The sequence below is a fragment of the Octopus bimaculoides genome, chromosome 4 (assembly GCF_001194135.2).
Source record: "Octopus bimaculoides isolate UCB-OBI-ISO-001 chromosome 4, ASM119413v2, whole genome shotgun sequence".
NCBI classification, from domain to species: domain Eukaryota; kingdom Metazoa; phylum Mollusca; class Cephalopoda; order Octopoda; family Octopodidae; genus Octopus; species Octopus bimaculoides.
Window position 1 is genome coordinate 119,060,089 of NC_068984.1, and position 17,853 is coordinate 119,077,941.

General features: G+C 33.7%; 1 protein-coding gene across 4 annotated transcripts in view; it reads right to left on the minus strand.

The window, feature by feature from the left end:
* Positions 1 to 17,853, minus strand: part of LOC106874863 (vesicle-associated membrane protein/synaptobrevin-binding protein) — an 81,070-nt gene that overhangs the window by 43,425 nt on the left and 19,792 nt on the right. Inside the window, exon 2 of one of the 4 annotated variants that reach the window (XM_052967392.1) lies at positions 4,689 to 4,753. The exons of the other annotated variants lie outside the window; for them this stretch is intronic. Coding sequence (XP_052823352.1) covers positions 4,689 to 4,704 — 16 coding nt within the window. The 5' untranslated portion in view covers positions 4,705 to 4,753. The remainder of the gene's footprint in view (positions 1 to 4,688; positions 4,754 to 17,853) is intronic. 4 annotated transcript variants of the gene reach the window in all.

Consider the following 17,853-nt stretch of genomic DNA (forward strand, 5'->3'; position numbering starts at 1 on the left):
ATATATATATATATATATATATATATATATATATATATATATATATACATACACACACACACACACATCACACATTTATGCACAGAAATACAATGGAAATTGACTCATCAGTAACAGGTGTCCACTAAATAGTAAATGCCATCTAAAAAGTGTCATATTGTGTGCTATGGTCTTATACAGGGACAACACAAAGTCATATAGGCTTGACAGGAAATACTTTCAAAATCATGTACAACCAACATACCTTCAGACATGAAGGTAGAGAGGGAGAGAGAAATAGAGAGATATGACAATGCTCTCCGTCTTCATCTTGCACAAAGGACAATGGTATAAGTATAATGACTGGTCAATACTGAATCCATAACTACATACAGGTTTAAATGCCTTATTGTCCATTAAAAAATACTACATCCTGCCACAACAATTACAACTATTGAATTTGAAATTAGAACAAGAAAAATTCATACTATGAACATTCTCTCTACCAACTAGATAATTCTGCTCACCCTTGAATGATCTAAAAGGATTTATTTCCACACTTACAAAACTATTTTCCAAATTCAATTTCTTCATCTATTTTCTGTCGTACAGTCTTCCTGCCATTTAATCAGCAACACCTTTTTGTTCGGCCAGCTACCATTCCATAATGCCTACCTCCCGACATACTACATTCCTATTATAGGCACATTACATATACCTTGGTAGATTTCAGTTGGTTCTCTTTAAACCAGTTCCTATCCGATGGATAGTAACTGGTTTAACTATGTTACATATAATCAATCCCTATTTTGCCTGCTCACAAAACAGAGTCCATAGATGATGCATAATTTGAATTCCACTGACTTCCATTTTACTAGCACAATTCCTGTTTTTCATTATATTCTTCATACCCTTTACATCCATAAACAGCCTATTTTGTACATATTCTTTTACCATTACAATTTCAAATTTTCCAACACTGATGCTTGTATGTGGACTTACATGTTTATGCATCTGTGTATTTTTATATACATATTTGTATTTGTATATATGTAATTCACTTGTGTAAGTTTTTACAGTTTATTACTTGCATCTAAAGCAATTCCTTTAAATGTGAGGATGCACTTATCCTTACACAGGAGTGTGAATGCCTCTCAAGGCCTCAACCATACATGTAATTGTACTCAGGTGTTCTTGTATGTACATGTGGTTGCATGTGTGTGTATATGTATATAGGCATACACAAGTCGGTATGAGTATATTAGCATATAGGTAAATATGCGCATCTACTATGCTTGCATGTATGCATAAGCATATCTGGATATGTATAAATAAACTTTTGCACATTCCCACGTTCCAACTTTTGTCAACATATCTGTAAACGTTTATGAATGACAATATATGTGAATTTGTTTTATTCTGCATATGTCATGCTAGGTTTGTGAATGTATATGTATACGTGATTGCCTACGTATATCTGCTTGTATGTAGACATGCAGTGTAGTTTTGTTTCGTTCATGTAGTTCAGTGTATGTCATGTACATATGTATATGCAGTTATGTGCATGCAGTGTTTTATTTGTGTATGTATTTCATCATCATCATTTAACATCTGTTTTCTATGCTGGAATGGGTTGGAAGGTTTGACAGGAGCTGGGCAGACTCCAATTGTGTGTTTTGGCATGGTTTCTATACAGTTGGATGTGTGTGTGTGTGTGTGTGTGTGTGTGTGTCGCCTTAGTCTTTAAAGAAACTTTTTGGTGTGTGTATCTTTACAGATGTGCTTGAGTATGTAAGAGTGTTTGTATGTGCATGCAAGAGAGTATGGAGGAGTATGTGCATGTGCATGTGCATATGTTTATACAAGTTTGTAGTTGCATATAGCTATGTGTATGTAAATATATTTCCATATACACACACCCCAATCTAGTCTATATTCTCCTTTATACTCACCTCTTACTTTGAGAGAATACTGATACTATCTCCACAGTCTTTAACTCTTTAGCTTTTAAACTTGCCATATCCAGTCAAAATATTCTACCTGCTTTATGTCGAAACTGGTCAGGTCTGGACTCTCACATCCACCATACAATGCCTTTCTAAAAATCATTATCACATTATTGAAACCTCAAAGCTATAAGATAATACATGTTTAATTCAAAACAATGTGAATAAATAATCATTATATTTGACAGAGTAATCTGAATATTAAAGGGTTAAATACCTTCCAGTTACTCTCATCCACCCTCATATAACACAGGTTAGCCATGTATCTCCCCTATAGCAAGACACTTGAGCTTGTCCCTGTATCATACTTTAGCCTTCATCATCTCACACAAAACCATCTCCCTATCAGTGGAGAGGCTTTTTCTTTTTCCTTTCTTGTCTTGCAAATTACTTGGTGAGCTCACTAGTGCTAAAAAGCACCCAGTACAAACTGTAAAGTGGCTGACATTAAGAAGGGCATCCAGCTGTAGAGACCATGCTAAAGCCAATACTGGAACCCATCAGTCCTGTGACTTGTCAGATCCAGTCAAACCATCCAACCCACTGTAAAGTGACTAGCATTAATAAGGGCATCCAGCTGTAGAGACCATACCAAAGCCAATATTGGAACTCAATGCAGTCCTGTGACTAGTCAGATTCAGTCAAACCATCCAACCCATGCTAGCATGAAAAATGAACATTAAATGATAATGATGACAGCAGGGTTATGCGGTTGGGGAGCTCATTTCCCAGTTGCATGGTTTGGAGTTCAGTCTCATTGTGTAGGACTTTAGGAAAGTGTCTTCTACTGAAGCTGATCAGTGCCTTGTTTAATTTGGTGGATAGCAGCAATAAGTTTGTTGTGTGTTGTATGTAAATGCTTACATTCTACACTTTGCATGGAAAAGTGTTGAGCTACAAACAATGAAGCTTGTTGTCATTCCTTGTGAACAAATTGCCTACCAGCACTGTGCCTTCAAAGATGTGTGAAATAAAAAAAAAACTTATTTGAAAAACGGGTAAACATTGGTAAGAAGAAGAGCATCTAGCCATAAATCAATGCTTGAAGAGTAAGTATTCATCTAAGCCATGTTAATATGTAAAACTGGACATAAAATTAATTATATAGCTGGATATAAGGATCAAGTAATTTTTTTCTCTCTTCATCCAAATGAGTTACATTTACTTTCAGTTATCATGTGGTATACCAGAGATTTTTTTTTTCTTGAAATAATTGGGTTTTTTGCTATCTATATAAGCAAGCATTATGTAATTTTAATTTCACTTTGATAACATTTGTATAAAAATTTCAGCTCCCGAGTCAGATATAGCTTCTTAACTATAACAAGATAAGCACTCTTACATTCTGAGATCTATTTCTTTGCAATAAGAATCAAATTTCATACTCCTGAATTGATGAGTACCATCCAACCATCATAAAAAAAAAATGCCTATAAACCAACATGATCCAATATTCAGTGAAGAATATGTGAAACCCACAAAATATATATATGAAAAATGTTTCATGAATATAGAATACCTTATTATAAGCTCGGAATGTGTGCTTCTTTTGGAAGGGATGACATGAAAACTTAGAGCACTAAATTCATGTATGCAAAGATAATCACTTCACATATGAAGGAAACACTTAGAATGACAAGTAAAGAGAACCCTACAAGTCAAGATAAACACGAGGCCTTGCTATTATTGAGAATTGCTACAATTTCACATTAGTGAGATTTCAACTGTCAACAGCTACTAACAGTTAACAGAGTTTAAGATAAAAAGAACTGCTCCCACACCTAAGACAACACTGAAACAATAGACATCCTAGAACACAAAAAGAAAAGACAGACCACCCAATTGATTCTCATTCAGTCATTCACCAAAAGATTCCAACCTGTACCCATTGACATGCTGTCTCCTCACTACTTTTACATTAATATCTGAAGTGTCCTCTGCTCCTCAAGGCTGATTTTTCCACTCAGGTCTTCCAAATCCATGTCTGTTTTTGTCACTTATATGGTGACATCCCCAAATCCCAAACACAGTACTGTCCACTTTACCAAGGTCTTCCTTCCACAAAGAGAAACTCTCTAGAATACCCTACCTGCATTTGACAAGCATTTACCATATTCATCAACTCTCAAGACCCTTCAAAATCCATGGGCACAACCCCCTCATCCAACTCAATCCCTTACAAATAAATATAAAGAATTCCACAAAATGTTATTTCCCAAAAGCTATGGTTCAAAGTTCTTAAATTCTATATGAGAAGAGAATATCCAAAATTGATCTTATTACATCAGTAGAGCATTTTACTAGCTCCTGACTTCACTTCAAAATAAAAAGACAAAAAAAAGAAATTTGGAAATTTGAGTTACTAGTTAAAACAAAGATGTGGGTTTTATATTTTTTTCATGTTCTGAAGTCCAAATATCTAGGATACAGCTGAGTTTTTTTTTTTTATCATTTACTTTGGTTTTTTTTTTTTACTGCAGTTAGGTTATGTGCCAAAAAGAATAAAACAAGAGAAAACTGCTGCTGCAGCAAGCTGTCATGTACACCTACTGCTGCTGATTATTCAGTTAATCTCATCCTGCTGCTTTTGCACCAAGTATGCAGGAGTGATGAAGGATGGATATATTTAAGAAAGATAAGAGAAAACCACTCATCTTTAACTTGGAAATGTCAATGAGGAGACAGACAAAAGTATTAACATGCCTTTTTCTTTATTCATTAGCCTCAGAAGAGGTTAATACTTCTTTTCCTTTTCATTATTTAAACATCTAGATTGGAAGAGAAACATATTTTGAGTGAGATTAATCCGATGTCCAGTTTCAACTGTTATAGGTCAGGAAAAATAGGATACTAACTACTTGGACATCATGCATACGCACACCTCTCTAGCTTATGAAGGAAATTACTCCATTTGGCAATTTTTCACTTACCTAGGTTCTACAATTACTAAACAAATAAGCTGAATTCTTTTTGTTTTCTTTGAACAACTATAGCAATTTCTACTCTTCTATACTATCTCTACATACGCTTATGCAATGAACCTACTTCACTTCTTCCAAAATACCCCTTCTCCAAACCTTGTACAAAATCCCTTTTCTACACACTCTGAAAAGGATGTGATTACTGCTTTTACTTCCAACTACTTATTAGAAACAGTAGTTCCTGAGAGATACAATTTGTAGGAAGAAGCAACAAGTGATTAGCACAAGAGAAGAAAACAGCCATATTCAATTATTTTGTCAAGTTCAGATGAACATATACCTTTTGCAGTAGCAAGGGAAGAGACAGAAAAGATACAAATTAATGATGATTCAGAGGTTGCTTAGTTTATTAAGTAGACAGCTGTTTTTCTTTCCTTATACTAAAAAAAGAGTAAAGTCATGAATGACCATGGGATTGCATCTAGAAAGTTATCCTGTAAGACACAAGTTGGCAAGGGTTGTTTATGGAAGACCAGCAGTTGCCCATGCATACCAGCCTCTCCTCTTCACATCACCGATGTTATCCAAGAGAAAACCAAAGGCTGATACAACTTGGCGAAATAAAATGTCTTGCTCAAGAACACAACAGACAGCTTGGTCTGGAAATTAAACTCACCTCATGATTGTGAGCCAGACACTCTCACCACTGAGCCATATGCCTTCACTTTTCTTATACTAGTAGCTTAAATAATAAATAAACTTGATCCGTTTGGACATGGGTTGGTTATATTTTTCGCTGTTCTTGTATCAGCCCAAAACTGATTTAGAGATAATCCAATTAGATACATTTATACAGTATCATTTTAAGCACACCCTGGGAAAGGTGCCATCCATTTAAAAAGCACCCTCACCAACTGCCCTTATCCATGCAGAGCTGATGACCAAACCAACATAACCTTCCATTTCTTTAATGTCACACATACCAAAGCAGTCTCTTCGGTTGATAAAAGCAATTATGATAATAAACTTTTGGTCTGATTGCCTTGATTTAATGGATTTGGGAATTACTAGTCATTTTCCCTCTTTTTAGAGGAAAAGAGAAATTCTGTAGAACAATTTGAATGGGAGAAGAAAACAAAGCATAATATTAAAGAAAGAAAAAGCAATAGAACTAGAGGAATGAGAAATACTACTGAAGTGGTTGATAAATATCTTCTGAAGATTTCGTCTCAATGTAAAGGCATTGTTGCTGTTTGATAATGCTCCTACTCACCCTAATGCTGAGTGGTAGACATAGCTTTTTTAAACATATTTTTCTCCTAACACATCTTCAATTATTCAGTCAATAAACAAAGGACTAATTGTTGCATGCTAGGCTGTGTATGAAGAATTTTTTTTGGAAGAAATAATGGCTGTGTTGGAGAATGAAGAAACAAGGGCGATCAGGACAAGGAATCTCATAGATACTGCCAGCCACTACACAGGGAGGTCTTCTGGTTGAGATTATCTTTACTATGAAAATTTGCAGCAATTCAGAACAATCACAAGAAACAAATGAAGCTAGATATCTTCCTTAAGCTAACTCTCCTGACCCTAACACCCATTCCATTACCAACAGCCAATACATCACAACTGTCAATCAACAAAACAATTGAAATTAATGACTTCATTTGTGTACATTTCAGAAGAGTCTGGAAGTGGTGGATATCATTCATCTCCAGCTTCTGACACTGAATGAAAACAAATGTACTATGATCATAGCAAAGCACTCAGCTACACTGTCTAAAAAGTAAATAAATTTCTATATTATATTCATCATATTATATTAATATTCTTTTTTTATGATTCATGTATTTTATATTGAAACCTTTCTTTTTTACATTCAAAATAATACAACCTTTAGGTTATTTTCAATATAATAGACTTTCACCACTCCCCACCATCTGTTCATTTATCTTTGATTTGATAGAACAACATCTCATCCTACTCCATCTTTTAAATTGAGGGTTTACCATATCTGACAGGTTGCCATCCAGAAGTTATAGAGAAATGGAAGGTACTTAAAAACTATATGAAGCAGCCAGCCTGCTCTAGGAAGTATACAAGGGATAAGCTCCTTCAGAAAAAAATGTCACAGATACATACCAGCTATAAAAGGTAGACCTGATATAAATAAGATTCCTTATTGGGAAGCAAACTAATTCAGTCTGTATGAAAACTAACCTGGTGATAATCATAAAATTTTTACTTCAAACAAATGAAGTGACCTAAAAAGATCCAGCAATGGAGATATGACAATACAGTCTCATTCAACAGTTACCAAGACACAGTCATTATATATCACACAAAACTACATTATTTCTATTCATCAACAATAAAACCCTTCAAACAAATAATAGGATTCTTAATGCCTGATGACCTTTCATAAGCTTTTCCTTGAATGTCTGACACTACTTCAGTTCTGAACTTCTCCTGACCTTCTCTCAACAAAACAGTGTGCCTCACATTAGAATGTTTCTCTAATGTATGGGTCAGTTCCACAATACACACAAATTTTTGATTATATAAAAAGGATTGGGAAACCTGTACTTGCCAAAATACATCTAGATCAACTCTTTATTTTACATTTGTCTTTAGTGTACTTCAACAGTCCTTGCATCCTGTATGAGTAAGACAAACAAATGATGCACATGATTTTTCTTTTATACTTTCACACCCAAAATCTACAGTAAAAACTTTGCCCAATCCTTTTCTCCATGAGAACTGCAACCATCTTCAGTCAATGATTTATTCACAAAAGGTCAAGATGAACCAAAGATACAGTTAATGTCTGAGAAGATCTACAAAAAGCTATGGGCACAAACTCTTTTCTACCAACTGAATAATATATTTTTGAACACCTTTATAGTTTTAAGTGAAATGCCAATAGACAAAAGCCAAGTGCTAGCAAGCTAAGTCATAACAAAAGATGTCTTTTCTTGCAGACTGCTTTATATTGCTTAGCCCAGAAATAAATTTAGGGAAAAGAAAAAGAGCAACAATTCTTTCGGACATAGCAAAGAAAGAGATTATATCGACAAATGTATAATAGTTTACCACCTTTTGTTTTGGCCTTACTTTGTCTCTCACATTCACAATGTGCTAAATTAAAATATACAAAAGATTTAGACCAAGACAGATAACTCTGCTAGATTTCTGATTGATCAAACAGGTAGATCAATAAAAAAGTAAGGACACTGGATAAGACTTTATGATTTTATCATAGCATGCAGTTTTAACAATGGAAACCTCACCCGTTTTGTTGATCTCTTCATTGAAGACAATAACACTTCAAGAAATACAATGATGCTGTTACATTTGCTAGTTAGGTGTACATGTTATTTAGAGTTACTCCTGCATCTCCCACCACAATTACACTGCTAGAAATTTTTTAAAATTATAATATGCACAAGACAGCATTTGCATAGGAATTAAAATCCCAATGTAATTAAACTATGCTATTATTAACCAGAATCTGATTTAATTTCCTCATTAAAACACATCTACATGTGTGCATGCACATGCACACACACAGAGAATCTTAATAGCCCTGAAACTGTAAACGTATCCTTGACAATCATTTAAAAGGAAAATATTACGTTAATATAATTAATTTTGGTTAATATCACTTTGGCTATTTCATTTATTTATATAGCTTAACTTTTGCAATAGCTAATTTAGTTTTCTACAACACTTGTTTTAAATTCAAATTTATATTTAGAGACGCTGACTTCTGACAGGATACTGAAGATGACATGTTTAAAGTTTTTACTTTATTTGAATTTTCTGGTAAGTTGACAGTATTAAAAGCCAGGTTTCTATAAAAAAAAAATCAATGTAGTTCACACTGAATACTAACCATTTCAAACATTTGAACACCTTCACATCTTCCAGTTTCATAATTATAGAAAGTATAAGACTTTATTTATAAATCAACATTGTTTTTTTAAAATAAATTTGCATAAATCTATGCCTAAGGTATCATATAAGCTCTAAATTATTTGCATCTCTTCTCACATACTTCAAAAGACATGTATCCACTAGTCAACTTCATTGAATGTAACTGTGCATTTTTCTATTAGCCATTAAATCGGAAGGGGTGACTTTTCCGAAAAAAAGAGGGTGGGGTGACCATCAGATTTATGAAGTTATGGCATCAAAGAGAATGCCATCAAAAGAATGTACACACAAAGTACAAAGATAACTTTGAGATAAGTCCTCACTAAAAGAAAGCATCAAATACCTTGACTACTCTGGTATAATACTAAATGAAAAGCATTTTCCAAGTCGTAGTATCTTCGTCCCTGCTTGCAATAAACATTTTTCCATCTATCAATAAGTAATGAAACTGCTATACCAAAAAAAATGTAGATATTGAGAGAAATTATTGAAAAAAAATTCATATTTAAGAAAAATACACATACAACAAAGTATATCACCTTCCTGGGGTGGAGATGAAACTGCTTCTAAACAGAACAGCACATCATGTATATTACATACATAAAAATGATTGAGAAAAAAATACTATCAAAGACTTTGTTAGATAAATAATGAACTAAGAGACTTCAAAATAAATTGGAAAAGAAAAGAGGTCTACAACATTAGTAATAATGGACATTCCATATTGGACATTGAAGCCAATGTTGAAGAACCCAGTGAAATGGATTTGACAGTCAAATGAATGGTCCATGAAGGTTATAGATATATATAGCCTTCCTAATCCTTTAACATTTAAACTGGCCATATCCAACCCAAATATTCTACCTGTTTTATATTCAAACTGACCAGATCTAGTTTCTCACACCTGTATTACAATGTCATTCTAAAAATAAACTATCACACCATCAAAATCTCAATGCTAAAGAATTAAGTATCTTGGAGAGAAACTGTACCACAAAAGATTCCTGAAATTAATAAAAATGAAAGTCTCAGAGACAGATATAAAAGTATTTCTCTAAAGAGGAAGTATACATAGTAGTCAAGGATAAATGGACAGAGAGAGAGAGCGCGAGAGAGAGATAGAAAGTGAGAGTGTATAGTGATAGCTTACTAAGAAGCGAGGAACTCTGTTACCAACAAGTAACAGAGACGTGGAAGAAAAGATAAAAAAATGTAAAGCTTAGTTGGAATCCAGGTGTAAGTCTAGAAGACATGTTTTAAGAGTACTTAACAGACTGAAACAGGATTTCTGATATGCTAAAAATGGCGGATGAAAACACAAAATGCTTCGAACATCAAGACTGATAATAACTCCGGATGCTACTGACAGTAGTATATGCATAATATGGGCACTCACTAAGAATGGGGAGAATGCCATGTGGAAGTATTATTATTAGTGACTGTTAAATAAGAAATTGACTTGAGGTGAGGAGAATATACAGCAAGAAAACCTGGTAAGTAGACTAAGTATACAAATTAGGGAAGCATTGGTAATCTAAGTGCTTAGAAAGATGAAAGCTGAGACACCTACTGATCCTTAAGTGTTACAACAAAAATGTTAAAAGTTGCTGGATGGGAGGATGAGCTAATAATTCACTAACTAACTTTACCCATGTATTCCTACTGTATGTCTGCTTTATTGTTAAATCCCACAAAAACTATGACAAGTTAGAAAGTATAAATTATTCAAAATTAAAATAGACTAAGCAAGCCAGTGCTGGTATGTACAAAGTATGTCATTTGGACCATATATCTATAACCACATTCTTACTGAAACCATTTTTTTAAATGAAAACCAGCAGTATTCTAAGTTTATTGACCAGACAGTGTGCCGATTACAAGTACAGAAAAATTTTAGCATGTAAACTATTTCTTTAAGATAACCACATTACATCCTCAAGAACACATGAACTTACTACATCCTCAGCATGTTACTCAATGTTGAACTCTGGTATGAGAGCATCGAGACTTAAACCATCTCACTCAAAATGACAGTATCACAACTTAGACAAATAGCTTGCCATCTTCATCAGTTTTAAATAAAAACAAATTGGTCAAATCTAGTTCTCTGAGGACAAGTGATCAATTTCCAAAAAAAGAGCATAAGAACCTTCAGATAAATTCAACTGATCTCAATAAAAACTCACTTTCTTGTACAGAGAAAACAATGGAAAACTACAGTAATATGTTAGCAGTCAGGTGTAAAGAAGTTGAGAATAGTGACACATGTACTGAATTTAAGCATTAAAAGGTATGCAGATTTGAAGTTGAGTTTTTAAGAATGTTAGATTTAACAATCTTTTATGTAGTTCATAATAGAATTAAAATATAAATAGAAGTTGAAATAACAGTTAATAGCTGCAAACTAAACAAAAAAAAATTTATTCAATATATAGGTAAAGAATACCATATAGATATTTATCAATAATAATTGAAGCAAAACATGTCTCAATGGTAATTGTTTTTAGGGTATCTACTTTCTGTCTGGCCAATTTCTTAGGCAGAGCCTAGAAACCTGGTCTGTCCTGCTTTTCCATTGCAGCTGACATTATATACAATCATAGAATAGATGCATATATCCACATACTCAAGGAATGTATCTGCTTTAGCTGCAACTAGTGAAGGTACCACAAATGGAAGTGGAGAAGAGAAAAATTACCATCAAAAGAGAGAGGATGGTTGTGGGGAATATCATTACTGAGGACAATTAATTCAGTTGCAGTAAAATTTGAAATTCTTTTTAAAATACAGAAGAATAATGAAAATATGTAAATTTAATTTCCATCTGTTCATAACAAGATGTAATAGTGAGGAATTCAACCACTTTAAAACATTTAGAAGATAACTTGTGGCTATCAGTGAAAAGTGAATGTAAAAGACAAAATACAAATGAAGTCAGCATTTCACTATAGAGCCAGTACACAAATCATTTAACCATATTTAATTCAGTTCTTTACGTTTCTGCTTTCAAATCTCACAGTAGTTTGCCAGAGTTGAATTGACTAACTTTATATCACATAAAAGCAGTGTGCCCCAAAGTCTTGCATTATCTACACTATCTATAAGAAAAATTTCACAACTAAAAATAGTTTCATTACTAATCAGTAATGAAACTATTAGTAAGATAGAATTGCTGATTTAACAGAGGAAGAGACATAAACAAACTGTATGAGTCAAGACTAGACACAATGATCAGCAATTCTATTACAACTTTAACTGGTAGAATAAATAAGGCAGATCAGGATAAGGGACAAACTAGTCTTATCAGAGATGGAACTAAGTACTGTGAGATAACAAACCACTTGTTATGCTGTATGATTAGCAGTATGCCAAAAAATGTTTCTTTCATATTCAGTTTTCAATGACACAAGTAAACAGAAGAAAATAGGAAAGTTCAAGATCTTACATAGAGAATAGAATACAGCAAGAATGATGGAATTTGACCCCTTCATATATAGCAATAAAACTTTCCTGCAGAAAATCATTGTTTCTAACATACACCTAATGTAAGCCAGTGGATTGCATCTTGTTTCATCAACTTCCTGAAGCAAAAAAGGCAATGTTGACCTTCATACAATGTTTTCAGAATATACAAGTATTCCATTCAGTTCATTGCTCAAATTCCAATGATAGTTATTGATAGCAGTGATAATATGAAGTTAAGTAGAGCATTTGTATAAAAGAATACCAAGATCAGGAAGAAGGCTTCAATTCAACTACATTGCCCTATCACTTAACTGAGATAATAAAAAAAAATTCTAATAGGATTTTTAAATTCTAGATCAATAGTTCCCATCATACAGTGTGATGCCACTTGATGCTGTGAAACAATCTATGTCTTATAAACAGTGGTAAACGATTTTTAAGTTAAACCTTTCGATATCTGTCTGCTCTGAACTGCCTGATTATCAGACAAATCTACTTGTTTTAAAGCATTCATTTAAAAATTCTTCTGTTCACATCTATTCCAAACATCAAATGAAAAAGTCATTTTCTAAATTTCCCCTAATTCATATTTTCAGAATTAATTTGGAATCTGGACAACTCCTGTCAAACAGTTCAACCCATGCCAGCATGGAAAATGGATGTTCAACAATGATGACAATTGAATGCATTCACTGCATTTTGTAAGAAATGGTTATGAAACGTACATTTGATAAATACATGTGTGTCCACACTCACTCTTCTTGCCAGCAGTTGTCATTGTTATTGATAATTGAAGGTGATTAACAAAAATAAAACATTTATCTGAATTAAATATCCAGATGATGTAAAAGTTATAACTTTAAACTCGGGAAACCTTTAGTATACACAATATTGGCAACGTTTCTTGACATTACCATATTGGCAGCAACCTATACAGTTCTTGTCAAAGCAATATATTCAATAAACCATGCATAGATAGATCATCTGGGGGGGAAAAACCCTACTTGATTGAAATGGAGATATATTGACAATCATTGCAAAAGCTACCCAGTCACAAAACTGTTATATAGCTAAATGAATGTGGTATCTGACTAATTCTTGGTACAACACATTTCCCAAAATATAACAAAATCATCTTCCAACACAAGTTTACATCAATGGGTTATTCAAATTCTTATTCCATGACAAAGCCTTCTTTTAATTTCTAAACAGTGTTATAGAACATCTCCTTTTCGATTACTTTGGCACACCAAAGTTACAACTGCTTAGAAATTGCATTGGATAACTGTACAGATTGACTTTGTCATTGGTTTGTGTAGTTTCAAACTTAACAAGGTCATTGAATCTTGTTACATGACCTTCACCATTGTGAGAAAGTCTTCATGGGGGACAGGATGACGCTGGGTGGATTTGCAAACTGGCAAACAGAAGATGCCTGAGAGGTTGTGGTAGAGTATCCCTTCTGGTACCTCAAGAGATTATGTGCACAAAAGGATGCCAAGTACTAGTGCATGTAGCAGCTATCTTTACTTTTCATGATGTTCTCATCTCTCAATATTGGTTTGAATTTAATTACTGCAATGGCGTGGATCTTACAAGGATTTCAGGTTTTGATCTTTTATCATTAATAATTGTTGCCAGGTACTTGAACTTCTGCACTACCTCTAGTTAACCACGGGCCTACTGACTACTGATATAGAATAGCCAAACCTGACCACAGAGGTTGCAAGAGAAAATTTTGTTAAGAGTTGGTATTAGGATTTGTGATGGTTTTTCCTCCAAGTCAGCAACAGAAAAGTAGACGATATAAGAATGAAGAGAATAATCATGGATCCACTGGTTTGCAATGTCAATTTGAATACAAAGGGTAAATGCAAATGCATCAAGAAAGTGATCTTAGGTTAAGACCAGGTTTGAATGCATACAATAGAGTGAACTGCTAAAAGCACCAAACAGTAATGGTTGTTGAAGTGGGCAACAGATTAGTTCAAGGGAAAGATGTTTGAGTAAAGTTTTAGTACAGGGTCTGGGAGATGAACACTGATAAGAGAAGCAAGTGTGCTGGGTGGGTTTAGGCAAAGGCGCTATGTAGCAACTTGGTTCAAAGGAGCAGAGACAATTATATTAGCTGTAGATGTAGTAAGAAGAAACAGTACATCATGAAGCAATAATGCTGTGCTGTTGATTCATTGCCAATTAACCAATTACTATTTTTTGGACAAAGTCAAGGATGCTTGTACGAGTTGCTTCAGTGCCATCACAGATATTTGAACAAAACTCTTATGTGAGTTCTTTCTTGAGCACTGAGAAGGGTCAGCAATTGAATAGGGCTGAAACACTTTCTAAGTCTGAAGAGGAAGACTCATTCTTTGAGATGTTTTTAGAAATGCTACAGATGTGAGGTCACCTTCACAGATCAGAGTTGCAGAGATTTAGAAGTTTCTAGTTTTGAGTTCATGTGTAAAGAGAGTATGGTGTAAAACGATTTTATTGTGGTGCCAATAAAGGAAGCTAGACTATCACGACTTTGGCAACCTTGCTCCTTCATCAGTTTCCAAAGGTAGATATTTTTGAGGTCTTTGTTTATGGAAGTTGTGCACGTTTGGTATGAACTATCTTAATTGCATGTAAATAATGCTTGTGAGCGTGGAAAGTTAACAGAAATATAGAGTTGCAATATCATAGACAAACACTTAGTTTTGAAATAAAATAGCCCAAAAGTAATTTAGGCCAAGCAATTGACATAACTGACAGAAACACAACTTGCTCAGTGACTTCTTAAACTTCACAACACAATAGTGACAGCTTGTATGATTTTAATTTCGCAAAATACTAAACAGCTAACATAAAGAGACAAGAATATTACTGAATAAATATATTTGATTCACATGGTTAAATCATAAATTTCTTTGACTTGTTGAATAGCAATCCACTCTTTGACTCATCACAAGACATCGCTATAACTTCATCTTACACATTCAGCTTAAGTAACCTAGATAGTAATTAATGCTTTGAAAAACAAACTGCTAAATGAGAAAAATTAAGGTACTTTTGTTGAGGTCACAATCATAAATAGAAGTCAATATGGTCTATTAAGCCTAACATGTATAAACTACAAGGAAAATAACTATTCTGAAATCAATATTAAACGTTATCCACCAAGGATTAAAAAATTACAAATGCACTTAACTGATGCTAAAGTATTTAATCCTGATATACAATATATATCAAATTTAACATCTGTTTCCTGTGCTGGCATGGGTTGGACTATATACTATTTGATTGAAACAGCCAGGATTTTTCTCGGTCAAAAACCTCCAAAACTTCTATGTAGTAATTCAGTCTACCAATGTAGCAGTTAAAAATCACGATTTAAAAAAAAAAAGAAAAAAAAAATCACCCTAAACTATTAAGACATCAATATACATAGAAGCAGAACATAAAAGCTGACTAAACAAACTTCATTTTACAACAAAAACAAGGCAGATTTATCTGCAGAACCTATAACACAGATCTGCGACCATAAAATTGTTCCACATTTATCGGATGAAACTGATCAATTTTTACCTGCTGATTTCGAAAATTACAAAGAAATTATCCTATCACATACAGTTTCATCACAAAATCAATCATCGCATTTTACTGTTATGCCCAAATTTGACTACTGTCTTTTATTATTACTATTAATTGCCATAATTAAATAGACTATAACAGTGTAACTAATAGGCATAATTTTGAAAAATAAGCATCTGGCAACATTTAGATCACTTCAGCCACATAGAGGTGCCTGCATCACTGTAGCTTCAGTCACCCGCAAGCAGTGAGGAGAGAAAGATGCGCTTTAAAAGGTCACATTGCTTAGGTTAAAACATTCTTTCTTATATTTCAGTTATTTCCTCATGCCATTTCCCCTGCATATTTACTAAGTAGATTGCTTTATTGTATTAGATGTTACATTTCAATGCATCTTTAATGATATTATGCAAACATTTAGATGGTAAATCAAGAAATAGCAATGACAATGAAGACTTCAAGAACAGTGACGGTGAAGAACTTCACCTATTTGACCACTGTGAATTAAATGATCTAATGGGGACTTAGGGTTCTCAAAGGAGTCAGCAAAGCTTTTAAGTCCCAGGCTTAAATCTCAAATTCTTTTAGCTCCTCATGGATCATTCTATTGCCATCGTAACCCTAGAAAGGAATCTGTTCCTAATTTCACTCAAGAAAATGATTTGGTTTATTGTACAGAGCCCTCAAGAGTATCAGGAAAATTTGGAGACTTTATTGACTCTTCAAAGAGAAAGTCTTAAAGTTGTTCTGCATAACAGTAATAAGTATACTTTCATCTCTGTTTGACACTTAGTGATCATGAAGGAAACACGAAAATTTGGTGTCACTCTTACACAAGATGATTTGCAGGGACTTGAAAATAATTTGCATGTTGCTCAAACAACAGCCAGGTTACACAAAGTTTCCTTGTTTCTTGTGTAATTGGGACAGTAGAGCCAGGAACCTCCAGTGGTCTAAAAACGAATGGCCAACTAAGATTATGCTTACACTAGGAACAAAGAATATCTTTCAAGAAAGTTTGGTTGACCCAAAAAGGGTTCTTTTGCCTCCTCTACATAAAAAATTTAGCCTCATGAAGCAATTCATTTAAAGCTTTGCCACAGGATGGAGAGGGTTTCAGGTATTTGCATAGCAAGTTTCCTGCTCTGTCAATATGCCAAAGTTGAAGCGGATGTATTTGTAGGACCAGATATAAGGAAACTCATGAAGGATGACAATTTTAAAAACTCTCTCACGGATTCTGAAAAAGACGTATGGATTACTTTTAAAGATGTGAAGAAGAACTCTTTGGATAATCACAAGGAATCATTGTGGGAAGAATACTGAAAATGAGCATTAAAGATCATTTCCTACATGCCCATTTGGATTTCTTACTGGAAAATCTGGGGGGTGTGAGTGAGAAGCATGGGGAAAAGCTTCATCAAAACATAAAGATCGAAAGATATAAGGGAAAATGGAATGTCAGTATGATGGCCAACTACTACTGGGTGTTGCACCGCGAATGTCCTTTAAATGCTCACAAATGAAAGAGTTCCAAGAATAGTTTCTAAAAGAAGAGATTTTGAAGAGCTGAACATAAAAAATGAATGGAACCCTTGCAAAAATTTATTTTCTCACCTTTCAATTGCATTTGTGCCATTTTATTTTGCTAAATAAAGCACTGAATTCATTTTTATTAGTCTCATTTTGTCCTACCACATGTGGATTTACCTACAAATTATGGCATATTTTATCATTAAATTGTCAGAAAACTTTGGGTAATGGGAAAGAGCTTTTTTAATATTTAGAATTAGCACCACAAATTTATATAAATTAATGAAATTATATCAAAACGATTTTCAAAACGTTTCACAGATCTGTGTAATTATAAACTATAAAATGGTATCAGCACAATACACAAACAGCACTTTCCTCACTGAATACTAGAAATACTAGAAAAGAAAATGGTAATAAATATCCATTTTAGTTGA